Source organism: Dermacentor andersoni, chromosome 1 (genome assembly GCF_023375885.2).
Source record: "Dermacentor andersoni chromosome 1, qqDerAnde1_hic_scaffold, whole genome shotgun sequence".
Classification (NCBI taxonomy): Eukaryota; Metazoa; Arthropoda; class Arachnida; order Ixodida; family Ixodidae; genus Dermacentor; species Dermacentor andersoni.
In genome coordinates, this window is record NC_092814.1 from 46,138,013 (window position 1) to 46,156,296 (window position 18,284).

The 18,284-nt window shown below is 45.8% G+C and overlaps 1 protein-coding gene and 1 non-coding gene across 12 annotated transcripts in view; both read left to right on the forward strand.

Moving 5' to 3' along the window:
* The first annotated feature begins 3,007 nt into the window (after positions 1-3,007).
* LOC126543928 (uncharacterized) overlaps positions 3,008-18,284 on the forward strand; it is a 43,678-nt gene continuing 28,401 nt past the window's right edge. For 3 of the 11 annotated variants that reach the window (XM_050191077.2, XM_072287559.1, XM_050191084.2), the window contains exons 1-3: positions 8,252-8,856; positions 8,936-9,029; positions 9,253-9,430. In XM_050191077.2, the coding sequence (XP_050047034.1) occupies positions 8,428-8,856; positions 8,936-9,029; positions 9,253-9,430 (701 nt within the window). In that variant the 5' untranslated portion in view covers positions 8,252-8,427. The other 8 variants (XM_050191081.3, XM_050191082.3, XM_055061431.2 and 5 more) reach the window with 8 other exon arrangements.
* On the forward strand, positions 16,977-17,049 carry TRNAS-UGA (transfer RNA serine (anticodon UGA)). Its single transcript has one exon. It is a non-coding gene; the product is annotated as a tRNA-Ser (tRNA).

Sequence of the window (18,284 nt, forward strand, 5' to 3'; positions counted from 1 at the left end):
AGGTAATGAATTACATATTGCTGTGCCAGAGAAGAGGGCTGTGAACTTTCCGTAATTCGTCCTTACGACAGGTAAAAGATTATTGCGCAGGCAAAACCGGGTACTGTTGTTAGTAATGTGTTCAGGACCAATACATTCAATGAAGATGTCGTGTGTGATGAACCTATATGCAATTATGGATAGTTTCTGACAGAATAATTGTCGTAGCGGGAGAATTTTAAGTTTAGGTAACAGTGACCTGCAGGACAAATCAAATGGGCTGAAAGTCATTAGTCTCATAGCTTGTTTTTGAACTTGCTCCGGACGTTCAGGATGCGTAGAATACCTATTGGCTGACGATACACAATACGAAAGATGGCTATGAATATAAGCAAAATACAAAGATCGTACGACGTGAGGTGGAAAATAAGTTCTTGTCTTGGCGATAATGTGGATGCCAAATTCAATCTTTTTCACAAGTGATCGGGCGTGTCCATGAAATTTTAGTTCAGTATCTAAGATGACTCCGAGGAACCGCGCTTCGTTCGAAACATGTATGAATCACCAATGTGAACAGAAGATGGGACGTCGATTAAATTTCGCTGGGAATGGAACACCATAAATGTGGTTTTAGTGGGATTAATGTGCAGATGATTACTTTGGCAACATAAAGTAATATTTTTAAGTCAGTGTTAAGGTTAGACTGGAGTGTGGCAATTGGTTTACTGGATGTAGAGATGGTCGTGTCATCAGCGTAAAGTATGCACTTAAGACCAAGTGCATATAGTGGGTAGGTCATTAATAAACACCAAAAATAAAGTGGGCCTAAAATTGATCCCTGTGGGACTCCTACGATAATTAGCTTGAATGATGAGAGATGGCCGTTAACCTGTACCGTTTGAAACCGCTTACTCAAATAGTCTCCAATAAAATTATGTGGAGGACCAGATATACCAAATGATTCGAGTTTAACAAGTAGTATCTGATGGTTTATCGTGTCGAATGCTTTCGTCAGGTCGATGAATACAGAACCCACAATTAAACCTCTGTCTATAGCTTGATTTCTTCTGTTAAAGTAATAAGTGCCAGTTACTGATTAATAATTTCATTATTTCAATTTTAGTCATTTCAACATTTATACTTAATTTTTTCTTACTGCCTGCTTCTTGACCAATCCTACATTGAAGGAAGTGACATTAATGACATCTGCCCACAATAGAACAAGAGGGAACCTGAAAACAGTACTGTTAAGTGCGTGAAGTTCTATGATGAATATAGCAAATATATGTCTGCTGGTACATTTACATTTATATGCGCCTATATACACTATAGGATTAAAACAGCGGTTCGCCTTACTGTGAATGGACATGCCTACCTGGTGAGGGTACTTATAGTTGCAGTGTAGTGGCAGTTACCACGGCAATATCTTTGGCACGGATGACCACACGGTCACGTTCTTCGCTCGTCCGTCTCTTTTCCTGATGCATGGTACAACGTTTAGACGCATACCTACCTTTCATTTTCTTCCTCTCTCACATGTACGTTATCATCTCTAACCGTTATTTAGTTGCGGCGGTGTGTTTGTTGCTATATCACCTCGCATAATTACACGAAACATGTTCCCTTCAGCGCTGTCCGGGACTTTCAGTACCTTACTAGTCGGCGTACATAGCCAACCCCACAGCTAGAGGTTGCGGGTTCGATCTCGGCCATAGCAGCCACATTTGGATGGGGGCGAAATGCTAAAACGCTCATGCACTTAGATTTAGGTGCACTTAAAGGACCCCAGGTGATCAAACCTAATCCAGGAGTCCCCCACTACGGCGTGCCTCATAGTCATATCGTCGTTTTGAAACGTAAAACCCCAGACTTCTTTTAACGTCATAGTCATTGCATCTACAGCACTTCCTGTCAAACAGTATATACCACCCATCGAGCTATTTAGATGCTCCAAACATTACATATATATTCAGTACCGAGAAATTGACAAATTCCCTGTTCAGGCCGAGTGCATTTGTACTACTGAATGATACGCACGTATTCAGCAGTCCACATTGTTACTATCCTGGGAAGAGATTGCCACATATTGCCGTGCTTTGCTGACGGACTCACCCTAACAGTCCTGATTAGCACGATCAGAAATTACGTCTCTGATAAGCATCCTGCGAAGCAGATTACGAAAATGTTGACGGTGTATGCGGCATAGACTTCGCACCTGGAAACAAGGCCTGCATACCTTTGTCCCGCACTGTCTTAGCCTGCGTAATCGACACAGATATAGCAAAATACACAGCGTGGAAGAAACATTCACAAAAATAGAGCGGATGTATCGCAGATTCGCTAAAACGAAAACGTGGGCTGTTGCTATGGGTACGCGAGTACATGTTAAAGAGAGGATATCAGATTAGAATATTTATTTCTTGTTAACAACTGTGCCGCTCGTTTACAATCACAAATGGAGCGACAGGCACTTAAACTAGCCCAAGGAAATCAAATAGCACTTACGAAACCATACTTCCATTTCAGCTACGAAGTTAAACGACCAGAATTTGTCACTAATGGCGCGGTCGTCACTAAAGCATTGCGAAACGTCAGGTTTCGTTTCTTGACATTGTTCAGTGAGCTATTCTTTTAATGACGGTGACAACCGCGACGATATTCCTAAACAACACGACTGCTGCATTGTGCATTTGAATACAAGCTCAACTCGCGCATTCATCTCACCGAACGCCGCCAAAAAGTTTAGATCTTGTATCTTGGACCATGTACCATTCTTTATATTCATTGTCGTTCGATATCTGCCGCACTGCCGCCAAATTCTGTAACTATACCTGTTCTATGCCGAAGCAGATCACCATTCCGTGCTAATTTATTTGTATAGTCACCTAGCATACGTGCTTCCACGACTAGCTGTGTACAGGCGCTCCCGAACCAGTGACGTGTCTAAAAACCTAACGCCCTCTTCTCCTAGTGTGCCCTTTCCCTCAATGCTAGACCCACCTCGACCCAAGGTGTCGCTTTGGTGCCTGGGTTGCAAAGTCCAGCACGTGCGATACACACCGCTACAGCCCAGACCGACCTTAAGAGCTGTTACGTTTCTTGTCTCCTGGAAAGAGGTGAGTTCTGAGACCCGGCTGTAGACACGCCAAAATGTCCCCAACCTATGGCTGCGAAAGGTTTCTCCCTTGAGGCGAAATGCCGGGCTTCATTGCTGCTCCTATTAGACTTTAGATCGAACCGCAGTGCCGGGGCCCGGCGAGCCCCAACCTTCCTACGCGGTACCTAGATTCCCCGCAGACATGACAACGGAAGCCAAAACTTGAGTTCAAAGCATCGACATTTCTCTCATGCGAAAGAAATGTCGCGTCTCATGCGAGTCGATGCCGTTAATTTTCGGGCACATAAAAGTTTACCCTTGACAACTAGCTGTGGCAGGTTTACCGACTCTGGTGTTCAATATATGATCAGAGGTTTACCGAAGTTGTCTCACGTGCGTCTTTGCATTTATTGCAAATGTACAGCTGCACAATTTTTCTTGATACGTCTCTCAATTCTCTTTGGAATATGAATTTCTTATATCTGGTTTCGTACGTTCTAATTAGAACCGTGTGATTTCACCACTAACGCGGATTTGCATGGTCTCCGCGGCACTATGAAACAAGACACTTAGTAGAACATCCGTGTTGTACATTCGATCGTTTTTAATCGTCAAGTTTTTTAAACGGCCTCGAGAATCTCTCTCTATGTTTCTTTATCGAAACTAGCTGCAATGGTTGCAACTCGCTTGAAACCCCTGTAGCTGCTTTTGCTTGAGCATCTTGGACTCGAACCACCTTCTACAAGTTTTTCTCTCGTTTTCTTTTTCGCACTGTCGTTGCAACTGCACAAAATCATCTGAAAAACGTTTCGTTGTGTGGGTGGTGCATCGCAGGTGCGACCGGACGTAAGGCAGGCCCCAGTGGAAAGCATTTTCCGTAAACCCTAAGTTCACTTTTTTGGGGGTATATGATATTTGTAGTTCGAGGAGTACAATATAATTTTTATTTTAAGTGTCAACAGACGAAGGAACACCTATGCACACCACCACTATTTGAACCACAGCAAGTGGCAACCCGAAAAAAAAAAAAAAAGCAAGTTTACATACACGCATACATACGAAACATATGCCAATGGCTTCATACGAGCGTCTATCTTTTGTGTTGTATATGAAGCAACAAAACCAATCATTGGTGTTCCGGAAAGCAAGGAAAATGAAGGCGTCTTACCTTTCTTCGGCAGCTGAATTAAACAGTTAAGAATTACAGATCATACTTTGACCCCCTTTCTCATTGAACATGTAGGCTTAAATAATACTCACGAACCAGTCAAGGCGGCAAATAATTTTCGCTTTTCTGCTTCATGAACGCAGCACATTCACAAATACATGAAACGTGTTTAAAACATGCTTGCCGATTTTCTTCCCGTTATACATCACAATGTGGCGGGAAGCAGTACAACGCTTGACATATTTTGCAAGGTCATTCGTACACTTCAGTTAATCCTGAAGTGCAAAATGACAGTTCATGCAGTGTCAGGTCGAACGAGGCGTATACTACAATCAAGCGACAAACAAAAAACGACGGCAGTGAAGTAAAAACAGCTCTTGAGCATAACACGCCCACGGGGAGGCCTAGACGTGACTTTTGATACGTGTATTCGCATTTAAAAATGACAGGAGAAATATGCGCTTTCCATCATATACGAGGTCGCACTTGAAATATACCACAGTTACATTGATTGAAGTAGTTTAGAATGGTAACATCAAATGCGACCTGGTACAGTGAAATAAACACCACTGACTGCGCGTAAACAAAGCTATGTTGCCCTCGTAGCCCTAGCGCTCTCTGCTCGCCCTGAAGCGCTCTACACAGAAATGGCGGTTTCCTCAGTGGTGCGGACCTCCAGTGGCTAACCAGGCGTCAAGCGTGGAGCAATCAAAAAGAAAGAACGCCCGTTTTAAAGAGCTGCGAACACCCATATCTGAACACACGGCCTAGCTTGTAAATGATAAACATGGAATATTTGTCTCATTCTTAGATTTCCCTAAAACGAGTAGCTGAGAATACGAGGCTCGAATGTACCGATCAGCAATAGGGATTTTCGTGCTTGGTTCCTCGCGGGTGAAATCGGCTTTCGCTTGATCGAGGGAGTGATTTTTTAGTTGAAAAATTAACCGATAAAGCTGATCCCTTTATTTTTCGAACCACTACAGTGTTTATTTGCCAGCAACGAGTTGCATGGTGTACTGGTAAAGTTGTACTGCGCAATGTCCCCCATAGCGCCATATTGAATAGCCGTCTGGGGAACATCCGTTTCCCTAACTTTCTTCGTCCGTCGCTTTGTCCGCGTCGTAGAGCTAGTGCTAGGTCAAAATCGGTGAATTCTGTCGTTGAATCAATATAATCACATTTTTAGTTTACGACGCGGTATGTTTAAACATTTGTTGGCAATAATCCAGCACCACTTATCAGTGTAACTTGTTAGATGGGAGCGGGATCGGGTGTGTCTTGCCGAGCTCGGAGTTTTGTTGCTTCATGTGAAATGTTTCGAGGCGGCTACAACGTGCTCGCGCGTTAGGGCTCATGGTGTGCCTGTGTTCATGTTGCTTTTCTTGTGCATTGATAGTGTTCTTTAATGATGTTTTGATGGTCCTACATCGTTTTAAGCGTCCACTCTAAACGAAATACAGTTCAGAGTGAACGTTGGCGGTGGTTGAACATAAGTGAGCTCGTGGTAAAACCACTGTTATCGTTGACTTCATTGTTATGTTTAACTGCGTAATGCAGCTTTCTTAAACTTCAGTCATGTAGTTTTCAGCGCCACTCGTAACGTATGTCACCCTTACAACGTCTTAAATACTTTATATTTTCTCATTTTTTCTCTTTTTAGTTTGTATCGAAAAGCCCTTTTTGTTTGTTTGAGTTAGCCTGATTTACGTCTCAATCTTCGATCTGAATAGCTATATGGTGGGTGAGAGAGTCAATTTTTTTTTTGGCGTGCATTTCTTTCTTTTTTGCTTGCTCCTGTTTTATTCACTTTTGCTGCCCTCTTATACCTTGTTTTATAAAGACAGAACTGTCTTTTATTTACGCGGTGTTGCTCTGCGACAATTAAAAATTTAGAGAAGTTGACATACCCGATAACAATAGCTAGGCGCCTATGTAGTGTAGTAAGGTCGCCTTCCGTTACCGGTGTTCCTTTATACTTCCATCATTGTGCGAGAAACCTGTGGTCAGCTGCTTGAAAGTTTGCCTTTGTACAGGCTCACCTGCTCAGCCGAAGCATAGAAAAATTCGGCGCCGTCATATGGACTAGCTGCGATTAGCGAACGATAAATTTCACCTGTTACACCTGCAAAACATTTTCCCTTTCTAATGTGAGTTAAGGTTGGTGATACAGTGATGCAGAATTAACTTGCTTCTTGGAGTAATGTACGTGTTGTGTTGCCATTCGGTGTGTCACATTCTGGCTAGGAAACAGTATTTAATGCTAGAAAGACAAGGACATGGTGGTTGTGCGAGATCGATATATGCATAAGCACTACTGCTGTGACCGCTCGTGCCATACGCTCGCAGCTCCAAGGTGTTGTCCATGGTGAACGCTCATTTGTCAACAAAACGCACTCGATACGCTTGATATGCGCATTTTTTTGTAAATCTACAGAAGCACGCACATATAACTGGTTTGGTTAAGTTAGCTGAGGCCGTTATTTTTAATGGTTCGCTACATTTTCTATTCTCGCCCCTCGTCGTTGGCTAGGGTGCTACCGCGGCGCCGTTATGGCCGAGATCCATTCGATAAGAATTTGTGAAATGAAATAGATCGTTACGAAATACGGCCTTCTCGTGCCCTTGGTTTTTCGTGTGTTGGAGTGCTTGTCTCTGCACTATTCAACAACAGTTATACCCACGCAGCTATTGAGCACAACTTTGAGCAATCGTTAATCTAACGGCTTGACGATTTGTGTGTAATCTAACGGCTTGACGATTTGTGTGTAGTGATTTTGAGGGGCTTCTAATCGCGCTTTTGTGTAGTGTTTTAGGTTATTTCTACAAGTTTCGGCCGTATGTTCAAATGTCACAAAGTTCACTTTCAAACTGTTGCGACGTGTGAGTCAGGGAAGCGTTGTAGTTAGGCTCTTGGTTGCGAATTTGTTCTGGTCATGCTACTAACAGTTGTGGCGTTGCATGAAGACGGTATTATTGCTGCCCAAGCACCTTTCAAGCTCTTCATGCGTATTGTTTATTTATGATGTTTACCGCCTTTTACGGTCGTTGTCGAGATGATCTTAACGCAATATCGCCGTTCTAGAGATTCTCGTCATTTTACGAGCTAGCGGTGGATATCCACGTACAGCCAGGCGGTCCGTTAACAAATACCGGCATGTCACGAAAAGCCAATTGTATAAAAGTGCCTCTAAAGTAATTACGAGTTACTTGTGTTAATCAAATTTCTATCTAAAGATGTTCATGTCCTTATTTTGCAGTAAGTAGTGGATAATAGTTAGGCTGACCGGCTGCTGCAGAGCGTATGAAACACCAGTGATCGCCCCTGGATATTTGCGTTATTGGAGAGCACTTTCAGTAGCTCTTAAACTTTCATATACCCCCTGTGGTATTTCTATCTGTCAGTATTCATAAATTTTGTATACCAGATCGAGCACGCCGCGGAGGAAGCGCGGTTGCATACATAGCAGACGACGGTTGTCTTTGCTGCGAAACTGTCGTTGAACGGCGGCGCTGCAGTGATTACGTTTTGCGGATCTGCGACTCGGTCTAGCCTGGTCTAGCCACGTTGTGCCGTGAAATTGGGCCGTGTGTAGGCGCCATTTTGTTTTACTTGTTACCGTCTTTCCGGGCGTTGTGTGCCCTAGGGAGTTATGAAATCGCTAGCTCATTATAATCGTATATTATAATTTTTTGCGTGTGGACGGGTGTGTCAGGTATGCCTTGTGATGACACGGAGAGCCGCAAAAACTGCCACTAATCGTGTAAGTCAAACGTTTTCTGTCCTTCCGTTTACTATGTTGCGACTGGACGGATTGGTCCAGACTGCGAGGAGCTAGGGAAAAAGTCGCTTTACGGGAGCTTTGTAGGGAATTGCTGGCGATTTTAGCTGCGCGCATGTGGTATGTTGTCACAGAACGTGTGCCAGTACATGTGCTGTGCTCATCGTGTTGTAGCTGCACGTTTTCCTTCTTCAAACGTCGGTCATCAGCTGGGAAACTGTTAGTAGTGTTGCACTAAATATGGCGTCGCTGGGGCGGTGCACCGTTCGTTCTCCGCTCCAAGCGTCGGCATCCTTCGAGCCCACGCATCGGACGCATGTTCAGCACACTTGGCTACTGCGCCGGATGAATTCGTTTTCAATCTCCTTTGCGTTCAGATTTATGTTCTTTCGACTAAGCTGATGGGTCGCGGCCACTTCTTTGCAGAGCCAATGGAGGAACAAGTGACTGCACTCTCGCCGCTGCACAGCAACCAAGTTGCTGAAGTCACGGCCGAGACAAGGACCGCCAAGCGCAAGTCAGGTGAAGCCTCTAACGCATCCCCCGGCATCAAGTGGTACAAGCAGAAGTTTAGAGACTCCTGGCTGCAGGACGAGCGCTTCAAAAACTGGCTGGTTAGCGTGCCGCACGATCCGTACCGTGCCAGGTGCAAACTGTGCAACGCCGATCTTAGAGCGGGCAAGAGCGAACTGGAGAAGCACGCGCGCACCAAGCACCACCGTGATACTGTCAAGGCGGTTGAGGACGTGAAGGCCTTGCTGGGCTTCGCCAACCAAGCCGAAGCGCAGACGCTGCCAGAGATAGTGAACGACATGCAGTCAGCTGATCAGGTGGGTCTTCAATCCACTGCCTGGCTGTTACTACTCGCAGAGCTTCCCGTGGCGTAGGCAGGCTAACGCGCTAGTGCAGTCTAACAATTCGTTCCAGGTGCAGGAGGAAGAACTGTCGCGGCCCGTGACCGCGCTCGTGCCACGGAGGAGGAGAATGTCAACCCCACCACCTAGTGAGTTTCTAATTTCTAATTGGCTTCACCACGAGTGTCGCGCCTGGATCTGTCATGCCAGCTCATCCTTCCGCCGATACCGACGCATTACTGAGGCTTTTTTCTTGCTAACTATAAATAAGGTAGCTGAAAGTAAGCGCCCACTTACACTTTTTTTAATTCAATCATGTTAACCATGACACTAATCATTCTTGCTCTTGTATTTTGTAATTTTTTTTTTTAGCAGAGGCTCCAGCGCCAGCTGTCCGGTGTCACCTGCCGCCTTTGGGCATCTTGCCCCAAGTTCAGTGTCGCGCACCTGATTTCAAAGGGATAGCTGTGGTGGACAGCCAGATCCGGGAAATTCAACTGAGTGACTATGAAGGGAAATTCCTGTTGCTGTTCTTCTACCCTCAGGCCTTGTGAGTAAAGCTTGCTTCACAAACACACATTGTGCAGAAATTTCAAAGTCCCCTTGCATGTAGCCACACTTGACATCAGATATCTATGAGATGTTTTATTCAAGTAAAGCCTCACTGGTCGTGCTGTGCACCAGCAACACTATACTCCTTTTCATACCAAAACTGTAATGCTGATGAATCTACACAAGGAGTTTGGTCATAAAAATATGTCACTCTATGTGCTTTTGTGGTCAGGTGCTTTAGACAACCAGCTCTGAATTGAAAAGGCATGGGTTGGACAGCTTGCATAGATAGCTTTTCTCTCTATTATCTTTAATGGATTTTAATGGAACTTGGATTTTTTTTTTTTTTTTTACTCCAGTGAACTTTTTATGGCACCTTTCGGGCATAACAATTGAGATTTGCGAGATTACACACCATACCTTTGCTGCATGTGCACAGAATCAATCATACGTTGCCTCTGATCACAGTGGAAGAATAGACAGGTGTCTTAAGGGCACCATCTGTCAGAGCTAGCTGACTACGACTGCGCTTCTTTCCTTGGCCGGCAGGAGCACTACGGTGTTAGGGTTATCATTTTATCATTTTCTGTCCTCTGGTACTGGTGCGAGGCCCTGTGCTTACATATTTCACTGCAAATGCCCTTATAATACACAAAGTTACTTCTTCTGTGGTACTACTAGCTCTTGCCAATTCTGTGGCCGTATTCTGAAACGATCCACTTCGGCGATAGTCACGTTCAATAAATCAACCGGCTGCTTACCCGTGACAACAGCATGCACTACCAACAGATGCTCTTGAATGCTTCACAATGCACGAGAGAGTGCACCGTGTGAGTGCAGAGCGGCTCGGGTATGTTGTTTTAGAATGTAATGGCCGCAGTACAGGTTCTGCGCACCGAGTACGGTTGGCCATGGCCGCTTTAGGTTAAATAAATTGAAAATGGAAGTTTGAAATGCTTTATTTTAATGAATAAATTGTGCTATAACTCACGCAGTTGCGAAACACATTTTATTTATTTATTTACACTCGGGGCCTTTGGGGCGTTACAGAGGGAGTGGGTACATGATTGAACAAGAACAGAGCCTAAAGTTGCAGATGAAATCAAGAAACAACAAAGCACACACATACAGAAAGCACGTAGTGCAGGGCTTTAAAAAAAAATTCAATGTACAAAGATAAGCTGACGTGTTTAAGCTGCAAATGCAGTAAATTTTTCATCGCACCTTCGAATGCCACAGGACCTTTTATGCAGGCAATGATATTATAAAGCGACACACTGTTTCTCCGTCTGTGTGTCAACCATAGTGCACCGCCAGAGTGGCATCGTCTGACTTGTCTCTGCTACAGTTCACCACCAACTGGTTGCCACCAACCACGCGAGCGACGCCTTGTTTATGGTGCCGCTGCCAGCTGTTCCAAGACACTGTCACCGAAAATTGCCACTGACGCAAAGCAACACAACGCCATAGCCGATGAACAGTCAACAAATATCGCTGCACAAAACTATGTGCAAACTGCCATCAAAAGATACTATAAACCACCAACACTCTTGTCTCTACTACACTACACCAGCAACCGACCACCAGAAGATGCTGTCGTTTACTCAATATATTGTCACGTACAAGTTTGTGCCGCTGTGGACAAAATGACGTCAGCAGGTGAAGAGGAGATTGAAGTGTCTCGAAGATCGGTTGATGGTGTTACCGTTGCTGAGCTACACCCTTGTAACTGTATATAATGTAAATGCATATATTTTCTCCCCGTAACATTTTGGTGGACGTGCTGGCTAATCTCGCCACAAGCCGGCCCTGGATCTTCGCAACGGGCGTCGCATCGATTCCGCTGTTATGGCTACTGACGCTGCCTCCGCCGCTCAGACACCAGCGGAAGTAGTGCTAACCCAGCTACGTCACCTGCGAATCTTCATCGGCCCTGGCAAGGCCGATGTTGAAGACTGGCTGACGTTGTATGAGCGCTTCGGTAAGCACAACAAGTGGGATGCCACACTTTTGTTGGCCAACGTGATATTTTACTTGGGAGGAACCACGAAGGTATGGTTTGAGACTCATGAAGCCAACATTAAAAGCTGGGACTCCTGCAAGGAAAAGCTATGCGATCTTTTTGGAAGACCTGTGGGACGTCAAATGGCGGCCAAGCAAGAGCTAGCATCTCATGCCCAGACATCAACCAAATCGTATGTCCGTATATTCAAGACGTTCTGGTGCTCTGCCGTAAAGCGGACACGGACATGCTGGAGGCTGATAAGGTCGGACACATCTTGAAGGGCATCGTGGACGAAGCGTTCAACCTCCTGCTTTGCAGGAACTGCTCAACCGTCGAGTCCATATTTAAGGAATGCCGGAATTTTGAGCAAGCAAAGAGCAAACGCATTGTACAACGCTTCGACCGACTTCCAAATACAGCTGCCACTTTCTTCTGCAACGACCCTCCGGCATCACATCCGCCTACAACGCCAAGCTTGACACAGGTCATCCATCGCGAACTTGAGGCTATGGCTCCAAGTTCTCACTGTCTCTATACGCATGACAACATGACCATCTCGCTCATTCAAGCCGTTGTCCGCCAAGAAATTGCAAACATGGACATCCAGTCTGCTGTCCGCCCACGTCCCGCCCCTACCGCTCCTATCCTTGCCTCTACTGCCCCCCGACAGTTGTTCCCGGATTGATATCAGAATCCCTCTGAGTGGCGAACACTGGATGACAGGCCAATTTGCTTTGCAGGCTCCCGGGTCGGTGACATCTCCCGCCACTGCCGAAGTAGCCGCTGGTACTCCTCGCCTTGACCATATGCTGATCGCCACTTCGACCGAGACCCTCGGCCTCTGTCACCCCTCTCTCAACCTTACCACGCCGGCCTTCTCTCTGAGGGAAACACCACAAGCTGCTTGCCCTGGCCGCAACGCCGTCAATCCCACTCGTCTACACCTCGACATCCCTCGTCCCCGTCATACGCGGCCCGCTTCTTGGGGAAACTAAACAATGCAGCCCCCGGAGGTGAGGCTGCATTGATGACTCGAGCTGCAAAACCTCTGCTGAGCCCTGCTGCTTGACCAAACTTTGTTGAAATTTTTGGCGATATACCTGTTCAAGCCCTCATCGATACTGGCGCTCAGGTGTCAGTTATGCGATCAGATCTTCGTAGCCGTCTCCGTAAAGTCCTGACACCTGCCCAGTCGCCTGCCGTCCGAGTAGCTAATGGCAGTACAACAGCCATGATGGGAATGTGCGCCGCCCGTGTTACCATTGCCGGCCGTCCAGTGTTAGTCCTGTTCACTGTACTTACCGAGTGTCCACACGAAGTGATTGTTGGAATCGACTTTTTGACTGCCTATTCAGTACTTATTGACTGTGCGACCGGCACCCTTCGCCTTGAAATGCCCATTACTTTGCCGACCCAACCGACAACCACAAGTCCCGACTTCGTTCTACTAAATTTGTTTGACTACAACCTGATGCTGCGACTTACGTCTTCATGTCACCTTCTCGACCACTTTGAGATAGTCCTTACGTGGTGTCCCCACTTTGCAACGACCTCCTGGCACGACAAATAGCACTACCAAGCTCAATTGTAACTCTTGCCAACAATCAAGCGTGACTTCCTCTTGTGAACTTTGGTTCGTGTCTGCAAGTGCTTCCTGCAGGTGTATCGCTCGCTGTGCTATCCCCTTTGGAAGACTGTGGTGTAGCTGCTCTCACGCTCGAACCACGCTTCGACACTGCTGCAGCTTCTTCCCCTCCTACTTCACGCAACAACAAGTTTATGCCAATGATCGCTACTGATCTATGACCTGCTTACGCCGACGCCCTTCACTGCATTCTGATGTCCTATGAAGACATCTTTAATTTTGCCAATCGCCCACTAGGTCGAACCCGTGTCATCACCCATCCAATCCACACTGGTAATGCTCCTCCTATACACTGGAGGCCCTATCATGTGTCTGCGGCTGAACGCCAGGTGATCCAAACGGAAGCGACAAAATGCTCTCCAAAGGTATTATCGAGCCTTCCTGCAGTCCGTGGGCGTCATTCTGGTTAAAAAGAAGGACAACACCTGGAGATTTTGTATCGATTACCGTCACCTTAATAAGATTACCAAAAAGGGCATGTATCCGCTTCCGCGTTTTGATGACTGCTTACACTGTGCCAGTTATTTTTTCGTTGATTGATTTGCACTCTGGCTACTGGCAAATCGCAGTGGATGAACGAGATCGCGAAAACACCGCCTTTGTCACCCCAGATGGTCTCTACCAATTTTAAGTGATGCCTTTCAGTCTATGTAATGCCCCTGCTTCTCTTTTCTGCGTGGATTCAAATGGACCACATGCCTCTGCTACCTTGATGACGTCATTGTTTTTTCACCGACGTTTGAGAGCCACCTTCACTGACTCTCAGCTATCCTTGCTGTTTTTCGATGAGCTGGCCTACAACTCAATTCTGCAAAATGCCATTTCGGCCACCGCCAAATGCGAGTACAGTACTTGGTCACTTGGTTGACGCTGCCGGCGTCCAGCCTGATCCTGATAAAGTTCATGCTGTTGGTGAGTTTCCTCTTCCGCGTTATTCTACCGATGTCCAAAGTTTCCTGGGACTGTGTTCCTATTTTCGGCGATTTAGCCAGAACTTTATCGAAATCGCTTGTTCTCTCACAGACCTCCTCAAAAAGGACGCTACTTTTCGGTGGGGACCCTACCAGGTTGCAGCATTTTCCACGCTTAATCACTTGCCTTATCAATCCACCCATGTTGGGTCATTTTGATCTGCATGCCTACATTGATGTTCGCACTGATTCAAGCGCTATCCATCTTGGCGCTATCTTGTTCCAACGACAGCGGAACACCAATTGCGTGATCGCGTATGCTAGCCATTTTCTTTCAGCACCAAACCGCAACTACTCCATAACAGAACGCGAATGCTTGGCCCTTGTTTGGCCATTGCTAAGTTCCGCCCTTACCTGTTGACATTTCACCATCATGACAGATCATCATGCCTTATGTTGGCTATCCTCACTCAGAGACCCAACAGGCTGTCTTGGCCGCTGGGCTTTACACCTGCAAGAGTTCACCTTTTTCGTGTCCGACAAATCTGGGCGGCTACATAAGGACGCCAACTGCTTCTCCCGCTATCCTGTCGACCCACCCGATGGCACCGAAACCGATACAGACACCTGCGTTTTGTCAATCTCCGACTTCTCACGCATCGCCAACTAGCAGCGTCGTAACCCATATTCGCGATCCATCATCGAACACCTTACCTCGGAGCAACAGGACATTTCCCTCCGCATTTTTGTTCTCCAGGATGGGACTTTATACTGTTGCAGTATGCATCCACATGGTGCTGAACTGCTTCTTGTCGTTCCCCAGCATCTGCGCTCGACAATTCTCTTGCAGTTACACGATTTGCCCACCGCTGGTCATTTGGGTGTCTCCTGTACGTACGACCGTGTGTGCAGACGATTTTTCTGGCCTGGGCTATATCGTTCTGTTTTGAAGCTACGTCGCTGCCTGCGAACTTTGCCAACGCCGCAAGAAGCCTTCGTTGTCTCCTGTTGGGCATGTTCAGCCTATAGATATCCCCAGTGAGCCATTTTTCCACGTCAGCCTGGACCTTCTTGGCCCATTTCCAACTTCATCCTCGTGTAACAAGTAGGTGGCCATTGCGATGGACTATACCATGCGTTATGCCATAGCGTGGGCCCTCCCTACAAGCTGCGCAACTGATTTTCTCCTCCATGAAGTGATCCTACATCATGCTGCCCCTCGTCAGCTACTGACTGATAGAGGCGGCTGTTTTCTTTCTAAGGTTGTCAACGACCTTCTTTGCTTTTGCTCAACGTCCCACAAGTTTGCGGCAATTTACCACCCACAGACAAACGGACTTACTGAGCGTCTCAGCCGTACACTCACGGACATGCTCTCCATGTACGTGTCCGATGATCACCAGGATTGGGACTGCTCCTTACCCTTCGTGACTTTTGCGTACAATTTGTCGCGTCACAATATTACTGGTTATTCTCCATTCTATCTACTATATGGCCATGATGCCATTGTTCGCGCGGCCACAGAGCACGTCGCATTACCCGTGATCGTTTTCTGGCGTCTCAGACTATCCAAAAGCATTGTTACGACAGTCGTCGCCGGGATGCTCATTTCAGCCCTGGATCACTTGTCCTGCTTTCGTTACCCTCCCGTCGCGTCGGCCTCTGCGAAAAACTGCTGCCACGATACACTGGGCCGTACCGAGTTCTTTGCCAAATCACCAGCCTCACATATGAGATATCACCTTTGACTTCGACGTGTTCTATCCCACAAAGAACTGATATCGTGCACGTTTCGCGACTCAAGCCCTATAACTCGCATGCTGATTCGCCGCCCTAAAAAGCATCGAGACGATGCTTCTGCCGCCGGGGGGTTAATGTCACATTTGAGTTTGTGCCGCTGTGGACAAAATGACGTTGGCAGGTGAAGCGGAGATTGAAGTGTCTCGAAGATCGGTTGATGGTGTTACGCTGGTCACTGAGCTACACCCTTGTAACTGTATATATTGTAAATACATATATTTTCTCCCCGTGACATTATGTTGGGAGCACCCACCAACACCATAGGCCGGAACTACTAGACGGCGCTATTTATTTTGCGGTTTTGCTAAAAAGCTCGCAGTGTTGGCGGAGGCGTGGCCAAGGTGATAGTACTGGCGAAGTGGATCGTTTCAGAATATGGCCCCTGTATTACTATTTCCCATGATATCTGTGAAGAAAAATATGATATACAAAAAAACATCTGCCGAATTCCTTCTTGGACATTGATTTGTAGTGTGGTCGTCCAGCTTCGTATGTCTTAGTTAGAATGCTTTTCAGTTAGTTTTCTGCCTGTGCATGTCTAGATCTGCTTGTGGTGTGTGTCAGGTGAAAATTGCTGCACTGTTACCTTGATTGTGCGTCAGCATGCAGGCAGTGATGGAGATGTATTGTGTGGTAGAAGCCGTGCGCATATTTCTGTTTGGATTACAAGAACCTTCGAATTTATAATTTGTGATTATGGCTCCACAGAGCAGTACTTTTCTTTATCACAAACCGTTCTAACGTTATTGTAGCGTTTGTATGCTTCATGCAGACATATTTATCGTGTAGGGCTTGTGTTTTCTTCCTTTTAGCCCCAGTGCACAGTGTTAACATTCGATAGACAATTTGGACTCTACTCTGCATAAATAAAAAATTAAAACGGAGTAACTTGAAATTTATTCTAGATGTAAACAAGAAGAAAGGGGGTTAACCGAGGGGCCCAATTTTTATTATTCATATCATGAGAAGGGTCTCGAATCCGGCAACATTGATGCCTTCAGGTAGCATGTGTGGGTTTATTGACCAGTTGCCTTCACCCAAAAAAGATCACGTTCTCGTGACGCCTGCAGCAGAAAGGACGTTCCACGTCCGCTGCCAAGGTCTGTGAGTGGTGCCGCTGGCTAACACTCCCAGGGTTCTGCTAGGAAACATAAATACCTAAGAAAGTGGATGGGGAAATGGCGCTGCGGTAGCTCAATTGGTAGAGCATCGCACGTGAAATGCGAAGGTTGTGGGATCGTGCCCCACCTGCAGCAAATTGTTTTTTCATCCACTTTCATTTCCATTAATTTATCGTTTCTTTATTTAATCTATTAAGCACAAGTAATTTCCCCCACGTTTTCCTTGGTGTCAGTGTTTGTTGGCTTCTCATGATAATTCTAGATATAAGTAACTTGCACAGTTAACATGCATGCTAAATTGCACATTGTTGCACTCGGTAAAGCCACGGTCCCACACTTTGTTGGCACAACTTGAGGAGTCGAGCAGTAGCTCTTTTATTCCTCCAGTGCATGCATTTTGCACAATCCATGCACTTCAATAATTTATTAAATATACCTTATAAACAGCTATTCAGCATGCACTCTCTCACTTAAGGAAAGCACACCATGGAGTACTATTGTAGCACATACAGACAAGGGCGCATGAAGGCACACGGAAGACAGACACGACATGGCTTTATGCACGGTCGTTTTCTTGCAAGCTCCCTAGGATTTTGCCTCTTAATACATATCTTACAGGACACAGTTTTCATTTTTGCATCGTGCATTCAGCGCTTTCTAAAGCCCATGATATTAACAACAGATGCTGCTTATGTTATGTACTAACAAAAGTGCCAGTTTAAAATTGTGGACACGCATGCACATGAAAGGGCATCACAATATTACTGATCTCTTATTTTCTCAATTTATGGTCTTCGTGATTGTAACCATGTGAATTGATTATGTCAGTGAAATTGAATCCTACATGCAAATCAAGAAACAATGAAAAGCATTGAATGTGTCAAGCAAAGGGCGCGGTGTCATGTCCCACCAGTTATTGCATTTATTGCAAATATTTCTGTGTGCTACAAGCACTCGCACTTGTCTTAGAGACATGAAACACATTCAGGACATCACCGAAAATGGCAGATTCAACACATAAACTCCACTATACAGTGCACGACAAAAGCACTTGCAAGAAAACACGGCATCAGCCCATATCGACCTGCACAGAGTGGCCACAACGTCTCCCATCAACGATTTGCCATGCTTTGTACAGGTGGCATGGCAATCTCAACCTTCACTGCCTATATACTTGTGCAAGAGCCACCTTTTTTTTTTTTTTTTTGCAATCTTGACAAGCAGTGGCTCTTACTCGTAAATGAACCATTTCAGTGAAATTATTTTGGCCGTGTGTAATTGTTGTCATTCCTCTGTACCAAAAATGTGAATGCTATTGTTTTCATAAAGCATTTATTTGTTCATGCACGCACTAGGTAATGTTCAATAGC